General features: G+C 33.8%; 1 protein-coding gene across 1 annotated transcript; it reads left to right on the top strand.

Annotated features, from left to right (window-relative positions):
* LOC109336370 (serine carboxypeptidase-like) lies at positions 6,390–11,026 on the top strand. The gene is made up of 9 exons (XM_019572924.1): positions 6,390–6,832; positions 7,737–7,905; positions 8,001–8,120; positions 8,304–8,447; positions 8,547–8,700; positions 9,198–9,286; positions 9,944–10,202; positions 10,322–10,455; positions 10,687–11,026. The coding sequence occupies exons 1-9, from the start codon at positions 6,504–6,506 to the stop codon at positions 10,813–10,815; spliced, it is 1,527 nt and encodes a 508-aa protein (XP_019428469.1). The 5' UTR covers positions 6,390–6,503; the 3' UTR covers positions 10,816–11,026.

Raw genomic sequence — 11,558 nt, 5'->3', positions numbered from 1 at the left:
TATCAAACATATAATCATTCAATCAAGACACAATATTTTAATATTCATAACTAAAATGACTAAATGAGGAAGTCCATAACAATCACAACAATTGACCCCTCATTAATCATTTTAGTCTAAGGATCCTCCAACTAGTGAGTATCATTGGAGACCCCAATGCTACATTCTAATACCACTATGTCTAATGCTTCTCCCTCACCTGAGTTTATGTCAGCTCCTTGTCCAGTAGATAAACTAGTTCTCTCATCGTCTCCTTTAACCTTGGAATCTTTTCTCTTAAACATGCCAATAACAACCAAAACAACAATTAAATTCTACTCTACCTAAAACTAACATTTAATCTATTATTGATAAACAATTTTTAATACAAAAGCACACATATAAGTTTCAATTGCAGAATAATACAACTATATATATACTATAAGAGATTGGTGTTGGAAATAACTAAATGAATAAAACAACCTTACTAAGTAGCCTTTGAAAAATAAGTTACCATAAAATAGTTGCACTACCACTGACCTTCCAATACTAAGTGGTTTCATTCATAATAAATTAAGATAATATCACATAGTAAAACAAAACACATATATTCTTCCTGTGGCCATGTTATCTCTTTTAGAACCACGAAATTAATACATGAATTTTTCTTTAAAATAAATAAAATGAAGCTTAACATACATTAATTAAAGTGACCAGACAAAATCAATCCTATTAGAAATGAACATACATCAATTTAGGTATTCAAGAATGGAACAATGCTAGAATTGGAAGATCTAAAACATTTCAAAGAAATTATATGGAAAATAAGGGGACTCACAAATTTTAATTTGCAGAAGAAGAAGAAAAACGTGACATTAGGAATAAAAGATCCACAAATTACAGATATAAGGCATATAATTCAAATAGGTAGTGATGTCCTCCTTTTCTTTTGTTTTTAAAAAATATGTTCATTCCACAATCACCAACTGTATTACATAGAGAACTACATGATTTTGTAAACTGTGAAAGGAGGAAGAAATACCAATTATTTTTCATCTGGTGGCAGTAAAGGATAAACAAAACAAATTTATCAATTATTGAATTCAAGGAGCAGAAGAAAGAGGAAAGTTGATTACCGTGTTATCTTCTCTCTTTTCTCTAAACTGCCGTTATGGATCACTTACTAAGTGCAGTTTTTTTTCTTTTGTTCTCTCCTCACTCAACCCATGTAATTTGTTGTTACCAATTAGGTCAAAGTTATAATTACACTATTATTTAATCTTATCTTATCAAAATAATAAAATTTAGTTTTATCACCAAGTAATTAGAATAAATCAGATAATCACAATAGAATAGCCACTAAGCCCATCTAGATAAAAAAATTAGAGATAACTAGGATGAGGATCTATTTTCGAATTAGTTGGAAATTTATGGTGTTACAGCTGAGTCCCCGAAGACCTCTAGAATTTTAACCTTTCTTTCTAATGTTGCCTACAAACCCAGGGCACATGCCTCATATTCGGCTATATTGTTGGTGCAATCAAAGCATAACCTGGCAGTAATATGAGTGAAGTCGCCTTCTGGAGATACGAGCACGACCCCTATGACGTGTCTGAGTGCATTAGATGCCCCGTCTAATACTAATGTCCACACACCATCTTTTGTTAGTTCTCCCAATGATAGACTCATGATACCCTCATTTGGGAACTCTTGGTTCATTGGTTCGGTCTTCTCTATGGGTTGGCTAGCAAGATAATCTGCAATGGCACTACCTTTGATTGTTTTCCGTGTCACATACAATATATCATATTCTGACAATAAGACCTGCCACCGAGTTCGAGGACGAAACTGATGGCTTGTGCAAAATTGATGGCTTGTGGAATGCTCGAGTTCGAGGACGATTCAGCCAGATATCAGTAATAACCCCATTATGAACCACAATCAGAGGATCAATGCTATTGTTATAGATAAGTCGCTAGTGAGAAGAGTGTCTGACTTGGGTGTGTCGATGCAACACCTTTTTGTGCTTTGAAGGAAACCGGCTATGATATTATGGCGCCAACCACGAGCATGTGTGACGAGAGGAGTTGGGATCTAGACTCTCACTATGACTACCATTCCGGTCAAACTGGACATACCATTGAAGATTGTTGGGGATTTAAAGTGAGGGTGCAGGCCTTGTTAAATCTTGGGGTCATCCAAGTTCAGAAGCATGAACCTTATGGTGAAGAGGTTGATGTGGGAGAAAAGTTTAAGCTTAAGGTTTCGCTCCTCAAGGATTCAAACCCAGAAAGAGTATCTATTAGGGTAAGAAAGCCTCAACCCTTCACCTATGAGAGCAACCACACAGTCCTATGGAGTTATGAGGTGAAGGTGGAAGTAGTAGGGGAAGGCCATGTGGCTCATGCGTCAAATGCAGTCACAGCTGGCAGAATTACAAAGAGCGGGAGGTATTATGATCCTTCAGAAGGTAATGCTTGGAAAGTCGGGAAGAATGTGGGAGAAAAGAGTTATCCAGCGGATGAAGTCACTGAGAAGGAAGAGGAGGAATTCCTAAAGACCATGAGGCAGAGCGAGTATGATGTGGTGGAGCAATTAAGAAAGACCCAATCCAAGATCTCTTTATTGGGTTTAATCATGTCCTCGGATTCGCACAGGAAAGCATTATTGAAAGTGCTTAACGAGGCCTGTGTTAATCCCCACGTCACGCCCAACAAGATGGTTAACATGGTTGACTCGATAAAATATGTCAACATGATAACTTTCTTTGATGAAGAAATGGTGAAGCAGTCGGAAAAGGTACCTCGTGCATTACTCATCACGGCTAAGTGTCGGAGTCACATCGTGCGTAAGATACTAATAGATGGAGGGTCAACTCTGAATATTATGCCTCTGTCCACTTTGATGTCTATCGGAGTCAGAAAAGATGAGGTTGTTCCTAGGCAGATGATCGTGCATGCTTTTGACGGCAATCAGAGGAGCATATTGGGTGAAATATGCACATGATCATGTTATGCCTCTGTCGCGTTACCTTAAATTGACATTTTCAAAATTAAATCAATAAGGGGTAGTTTACTATGGGACTTGTGCCCTGTCGCATTACCCTAAATTGACATTCCCAAAAATAACTTAATTAAATCAAGGAGAGGTAGTGCACTATGAGACTTGTGCCCTGTCGCGTTACCTTAAATCGACGTTTTCAAAATTAAATCAATAAAGGGTAGTACACTATGGGACTTGTGCCTTGTCGCGTTACCCTAAATTGATATTTTCAAAATAACTTAATTAAATCAATAAGGGGTAGTGCACTATGGGACTTGTGCCTTGTCGAGTTACCTTAAATTGACATTTTCAAAATTAAATCAACAAGGGGTAGTGAACTATGGGACTTGTGCCCTGTTGCGTTACCCTAAATTGACATTCCCAAAAAATAACTTAATTAAATCAAGGAGAGGTAGTGCACTATGAGACTTGTGTCATGTCGCGTTACATTAAATTGACATTTTCAAAATTAAATCAATAAGGGGTAGTGCACTATGGGACTTGTGCCATGTCGCGTTACCCTAAATTGACATTCTCAAAATAACTAAGTTAAATCAATAAGGGGTAGTGCACTATGGAACTTGTGTTTTGTCGCGTTACCCTAAATTGACATTTTCAAAATAACTTAATTAAATGAATAAGAGGTAATTCGCTATGGGACTTGTGCTCTGTCGCGTTACCTTTAATTGAAATTTTCAAAATTAAATCAATAATGATAGTGCACTATGGGACTTGTCCCATGTCGCGTTACCATAAATTGACATTCTCAAAATAACTTAATTAAATCAATGAGAGGTAGTACACTATGTGACTTGTGTCATGTCACGTTACCTTAAGTTGACATTTTCTTAATTAAATCAATGAGAGGTAATGCACCATGAGACTTGTGTCATGTCGCGTTACCTTAAGTTGACATTTTCTTAATTAAATCAATGAGAGGTAATGCACTATGAGACTTGTGTCATGTCGCGTTACCTTAAGTTGACATTTTCTTAATTAAATCGTTGAGAGGTAGTGCACTATGGAACTTGTGTCCTGTCGCGTTATCTTAACTTGACATTTTCTTAATTAAATCAATGAGAGGTAGCGCACTATAGGACTTCTGTCATGTCGCGTTACCTTAAGTTGACATTTTCAAAACTAAATCAATAAGAGGTAGTGCATTATGGGATCAGTATCTTGCCGCGTTATCTTGTCCTATTATTTAATATATATATATATATATATATATATATATATATATATATCAACCAATCAACTTTTTTTCCTGAAAGAACTATGTAGCCTTGATTTCTCTATTGCAACTAGAGATACGTAGGAGCAGTTATTTCTTTGAGTCACAAAAAAAAATGTTTTTTTCTCTCTTTATTTTGTTTAATAAGGTGAGGGTAAAATTATGTTTTAAATAAATATCCACATAACTGATCTAGGTACCGTTTTTATAATGGCGGTATGAGGTGCGTAATACCCTCCTCATCTGCAACTGACTCCCAAACTCAATTTCTATTTTGAGTAAATCAACCATATTTTCAAATTTTGGTTTATCATGTTTTCCCTTTAAAAAACATCGATGGCGACTTCATTGCATTTAATTGCATATTTCTCGTGTCATGCACGAAAACAGGGTAGCGACAAGTACCATCGAATCTTTTAGAAATGAAAAAATAAGGACAAAGTGACATGTGAGAAATGATAATGTGAATGAAAAAATATTTTATTATATAATTATGTAGTATGGATAAGTACATAATAGTACCATAAAACCTTGTATGAGGAAAGTAAGGAGAGAATGACATAACAAGTGGTAATGTGAAAGAATTTTATTTTATTATATAGATAATAGTTAAGATGACAATTATCATTAGATAATTAAGAATCACGAAAAAATTAATGTTCTTTTTTCAGTTCTCATAGCATACATTATCCTAAGGATTGAAGGTAAGAAAACAAATATAGTAACTTTTCATTGCAATATATTATATTTTTGGTATTTTTGATATGATAAATACTTTCTATTCTAATAAAATATTTACATCTTTAAATCTTTACTCTAGGCCTGTTAATTTAAGAAAAATATTTCTATCACATTCTAAAGAAGAGTGAAGTACCCAAACTTACGACTTAAATTATTACACGCTACTCTGCTGAAGGGTATAATCCACCTACATCTTTATCCTTTGAGAGCACATCTGTTGTTCTATATTTTGTATCACTTCATATACCATAAATTTATAATTGGTTAAAAAATATTTAATAATTAAATTATAACTTAAATTTATTTATTTTGGTCAATCACATGTCCATAAAACATGGAGTAATACAAAGTGTAAGATAGCATATGTGTACCGCTTTACCCCTCCCACCAAATTGATGTTCACTTATGTAGTTTAATTAATATAGAAAGAAGGTGGATGGTACAACCATGAAATTATGTTATCATAATAATGACTTGTTAATAGAAGAAGCAACTTCATTATTTAGATAATATGTCTCATACATCATTTATATATATACTACTAAATTCTTGTGATCTATATCACTTCTAAACTAATATTTAATAAATAAAATATTAATTTTATAGTGTAGGATAATTTGTAAGAGGATGCATAGAAATCATGTCTAAGGCCTATTATATAAATAGTGAATGCGTTTAAAATTTATGTACTCACATTGTAAAGTTTTTTACATTGTCAATACATCATCTATTATTGATTTGTATTACTTTTGTTTAAGAGTCAATGATGACTAATAAATCAATTGTGATAATTTGCTGACAATATAAAAAACACTTACATTGTTAACATATTAACAATATTAAATCGTAGTTAATTATCCAACTTTAAGAAAGAATGTTAATGCCGGATAGTGCAAGGGATGATGTGTGAAAATTAACTAATAGGTAACCATAACATTTATAAAAATTTATACACGATTATTATATTATTTATTTTAATTATTTTAAAAAAAATTAATGATGATTAAATCTATACTTCTATACTAATAGATAAAAGGAAAACATAAAATAACTACTCATTCATTATTTTATGTTTTTCTACTTTATCTTTCATAACTTCTAATTTCATATTTATCTATACTAATCTATACTAATAAATATAAAATAACTACTCATGTAATATTTTATGTTTCATTATTTTATCAATACACCAAACAAAATTTACAATATAAAGTATATTTAATTTATCAAAATAAAATATATTAAACTTAAATATTTCATAACATAAAGTAAAAATGTAGGTGGACAGATATCAAATACATCTCACAGTGATAGTATAGATAATGAATTATGTAACTACCATGTATAAAGCTTGTACTTTTTTTTGGTATGCCATCTGTCATGAAAACTTAACAGCCACGAAAAGTTAACAGTTCCCCACTCTCCTCTCTCTCTCTTTTCAGTTTTCATTTCCCTTCACTCTCTCCAAATCAAAAAAACTCACAAGCTTCTCTCCATTTCCTTGAAAATGGGGCACTCCACCACCACGTTAAACGTCGTCGTTTTGTGCCCTCTTCTTCTCATTATCTTCTTCCTCTCACCGTCATCCACCACCGCCACCATTTTCCCTTCCATTCAGGCGAAGAACCTCTTCTCTGACCTCAATTTGTTCCCTCGCCAAGATGTCAACATCGTTCACGATCACGATTCAATCGTATCCGCGAATGTTAATAACACTAAGAAGATCGTAGAGAGGAATTTGAGGTTCCCGAATTTGGTGGATCCCGATGGAGTTTCAGTTGAAGACTTGGGTCACCGCGCTGGATATTACTCCATTCAACATTCTCATGCTGCAAAGTTAATTTCATTTTTTTAACTTCAATTTCTCTTTTAACTTTTCCATGCTTTGATCATTTTATATTGTATGTTGACATGAACAACAATTTTTATTTAGAGTAAATACTCATCATATTTTTTTGTCTTCTCAAAAATTGAAAAAAAAAAACCCAAAGTGGTATGTGGGTAAAATTATTTCTGTAAGGGGTTAAACATGCTAAAAATTACTAATTCGACTCGCATTTGAAACATTGATGGACGGAAATGAGTATTTACTCTTTTATTTATGTATTTTATTTTAAATTGTGTTTTGTTATTGAACACTATGAACATGAATGGGTTTTAAAATAAAATGGAATGAAATTCGAAGGGTGATGTTTTTTCTTGTTAATTTAATTTAATTTAATTAAGACATGTTTATTTGACGATTGAGCATGTATTGCTATGTTAATTTCTGTTCTATTCCATGCTTCGGTGGTGTAGACATACACCTTTTTTTGTTTATTTTAAACTTGTACTTGGTTTTGAGGAAGTTACAGTAGCATAATTACAGTAGGCTTGTTTAGAAAATTACACCATTCTAGTGTTCATGTCATTATTGCACTTACCTTCCTGAAATGGAGATGATTGAAATTGAGCATAGCTTTTGAAACAAGAGGGTGACAGATATAACTAAGTCAAGCTTTTAAGGGAGATTGATGTAACTTCCCCATAAAAGGGTGAAAAAGGTCTCCAAAAGACGAAAGTAAAAATTTAAGATTTCTTCTTTGAATTTCGTTATTTTTTGTGTTTATGTTAGTGGAATATGATTGCAGAGAGGACAGGGAAATAGATTTTTTTTTAAAAAGAGTACTACATATGTGTGTTTATATATATAATGTTTTTTTGTAATTTATTTCAATTTTGGTTGACTTGAATGCTGCAGGATGTTCTACTTTTTCTTCAAATCAAGGAACAGCGAGAAGGATCCTGTTGTGATTTGGTTGACTGGGGGGCCTGGCTGTAGCAGTGAATTGGCTGTGTTTTATGAAAATGGGCCTTTTAAAATTGCTAACAACTTGTCCCTTGTGTGGAATGATTATGGCTGGGACAAGGTATCTTCATATCATTCGCTATCTTTAACTGCTTTCTCAAATAGTGTTCTTTTCCGGTGGTTATGGACTTGACAAATTGCTTGATAACTTTTCAGGTGTCAAACCTTCTGTATGTTGACCAACCAACTGGAACTGGGTTTAGTTATAGTACTGATAGTCGTGACGTTCGTCATGATGAAGCCGGTGTGAGCAATGACCTCTATGACTTTTTGCAGGTACTTGTGTTTCCTCTTAAAACTAGTTACAGAACATCAGTGCAGTGTTCTTTAATGTGTTACGTGACATACATTTATTGTTTCTGGAAGAGTTGTGTTTTTCTGAACTCTACTTATTTACTGCTAAATGTGATAGCAAAACCTTGATAGAATTCATCAACTTCTTTTCTTTTTTTTCCGCAGGCCTTCTTTGCAGAACATCCTGAGTATGCCACGAATGACTTCTTTATTACCGGCGAATCGTATGCCGGACATTATATTCCAGCTTTTGCAGCTCGTGTCCATAGGGGAAACAAAGCTAAAGAAGGAATTCATATAAACCTTAAGGTCTGCTACATTATATAGTGGGCCATTTATACTTGCTACCTTTGAGAATTATATTAAAGGTATAAAGACATGATTATCTTATTTGTAATGGTTGAACAGGGATTTGCCATTGGTAATGGGCTCACTGATCCTGGAGTTCAGTACAAAGCTTACCCAGATTATGCACTGAACATGGGCATAATTACACAGGCTGACTCTGACCGCATTAACAAACTGATGGTTCCTGCCTGTGAATTGGCAGTAAAGCTATGCGGTAATTTATGTATCACATTGTTTTATGCTCTCCTTTTAATGAATGTTGTTTTCTTCTCATGTTTGTATGTTGGAAGTGTTTGATTTTTTTTTTAATGGATGTTGTGTTCAACCTCCAAGCACAATTCAAATTCTAAATTTGAGTCTGAACTTAAGTGTGTTTAATGGATTAAACATCATGTTCAAGCTCAGAGCTGATAAAATTTAAATTTCTTTTAAATTTACAAAACTACATTTTCATAGACTATATCTTTTGCTTAGAAGCTTTGTAATAATAATATAATAGCATGTGAGGGCAAAATACTTATACATAAACGTACGTGAATAAAATAAACAATATATAAATGCTCTCCTTTAAGTAATTTTCATATTCTTGTGCAAGATCCAAGGACCGAGAATCACTCCCTCACTCTAGTAGTAAACCTGTGCTCTTACTTGTTTAGAGCCTTGGCTAGCTTCTGTTACCTTTCTGCCTAATATTTGTTTTATTCATTTCAGGCTCTGGTGGAAAAATTGCATGCACTGCTTCATATTTTGTTTGTAATACCATATTCAGTTCGATCTTGTCACGTGCTGGTGATACCAATGTGGGTAACGACACCCCTTACTCGTTTGTGTGGTTTATATGTCAGTTGTACATTTTGTTGACAGAATGCATATAAACCTATAAGCTTAAACTTTTAGATGATGACCAATGAATAACTAATAATTAACTCTATATAAACCCTTCTGTGAAAGCCCATTGAACATAAGGCATGATCAAAATACATGCTTCTCATTCATTGAGATAAAGATACCATGTTAAAGAAACACAAAACCTATGAAGATTTTTTGTCGTTAAGTAAGGAGCAAAAAAGGATTTTGATTGTCTTGAACAATTTGTCGATGCCTGATACTTTTTGTTTTGCTTCCCAATATTTTCTTTTGGAAAAATGAAACATCAAAGTGCCATGAGTTTGAAGGAACCAGTATATCGAGTTTTCAAGCATGATTAAATGCGTTAAAAGCCCCCCCACCCCCACTACAAATAGGCATGCAATTAATTGACCATTTCATGTACCTACTTGGCAACTCTTTGATACTTTCTTAGTTTGGGATATTTTCAATTAGAAATGTTATAACAAATGTCGAGAAATCTTTTTATTCTGCTATTTGGCTAGTGGAAATTCCTGTCTATGCATTTATGTAGATTGCAAAGTCCTGTAGTCAAAATTTTGACCAGCGATTATATGTTTACCTTGCAGTACTATGACATCAGAAAGAAGTGTGAGGGGAGCCTTTGCTATGATTTTTCTAACATGGAGAAGTTCCTGAACCAAAAATCTGTTCGGGAGGCCCTAGGGGTTGGGGATATTGATTTTGTGTCTTGTAGCAGTACAGTTTACCAGGCTATGTTGGTAGATTGGATGCAGAATCTTGAAGTTGGTATTCCTGCCCTTCTTGAGGACGGAATCAATTTGCTTATTTATGCTGGGGAATATGATCTCATCTGCAACTGGCTTGGTATTTTTTTTATAATACTCATGTTTTAGATCTGTTCTGAAGTTTAATATCTCATACTCAAAACTTTCAACACCGTATATTGATTGACCATTTCCTGGTGGAATGAATTCAATGAGTAGGCAATTCAAGATGGGTTCATGCCATGGAATGGTCTGGCCAGAAAGAATTCACTGCCTCGTCTGAAGTTCCTTTCATTGTTGATGACTCAGAAGCTGGCCTATTGAAGAACTATGGCCCTTTAAGTTTTCTTAAGGTATCTCTTTGTTTTCTTTCCACACACACAACACTCTTGTGCTGTGAAAATTGTCGAAACTCCTATCATCGTCAATAAGCACACACATTACCTAGTACATGTGTATGATTGACATGCCTAGTCAAACCCTAACTTGTGTTTATGCTGCATAAATAAACAATTATTAATAAGTAGTAGCTTGATTCATGGTAAATGCTGATTCAGTTTGATATTGTGTAACAAAAAATACAGGTGCATGATGCGGGTCACATGGTTCCGATGGACCAGCCGAAAGCTTCATTAGAAATGCTGAAGAGGTGGACTCAGGGAACCCTTTCTGAATCTGGTGCTAATGCAGAAATATTGGTTGCTGAGATGTAATCTCTTCTACAAGTGGTCTCTAACAAAATGATACAAAATTGCAGTTAAAAAAAGATAAGAAAATGAGGTGGAAGTGACCCAATATGTATCATCCCCACTAACCTCAAGGCACATTATCTAAAATGGGTGGATTAAGGTCATGCAAGAGATGAACTATTGGCAGAGTTTTATTATTTTCTATATATATATGTATGCTGCCTTTTTGTGCTTATCATTTTCCTACTATAATAACATTTTTCAACTGCGTGGCCTTTCAAAATACAAGATACCAGGTATTAATAGAGCTTTGTTATGTTAGAAGATCTAGTCGTGAGCTAGTAACAAAAAAACGATTTGTTTCCAATTTCACAGGATCAAATTGACACCAAAATGAGTTTAATCGTACATTTCATCATCTCATAAATGTACTTTTTAAATTACATTCAGAGTAAATCTATAAGTTTTCAAAAATAATAAATAAGTATGCGCTTTATGATTTCAACTAGTGAGGAAAAAATGGGCAGGTAACTGCAAAACTATCTATGAAACTTATAAAAGTTAGTGACAGTTACCTTAGAAAAATTCATCAAGTTGAATATATATGTGGCTACTCTCTATGGGAAGCATAGTCATCACTGATCCGATGAGACGTCAATATCAAACTCAGGTGAAAAACTCCCTTCTCCTTCAAGTTTAGAACCTGAGAATGATTACATAATAACCGAGCCAAAAGGTCTAATTTGTTACACTTAAGTTTCATTTAC

Source organism: Lupinus angustifolius, chromosome LG20 (assembly GCF_001865875.1).
Source record: "Lupinus angustifolius cultivar Tanjil chromosome LG20, LupAngTanjil_v1.0, whole genome shotgun sequence".
In the NCBI taxonomy this organism is placed as follows: Eukaryota; Viridiplantae; Streptophyta; class Magnoliopsida; order Fabales; family Fabaceae; genus Lupinus; species Lupinus angustifolius.
Note: the sequence above shows the minus strand (reverse complement) of the source record. Positions and strands in the feature narration are given on the sequence as shown.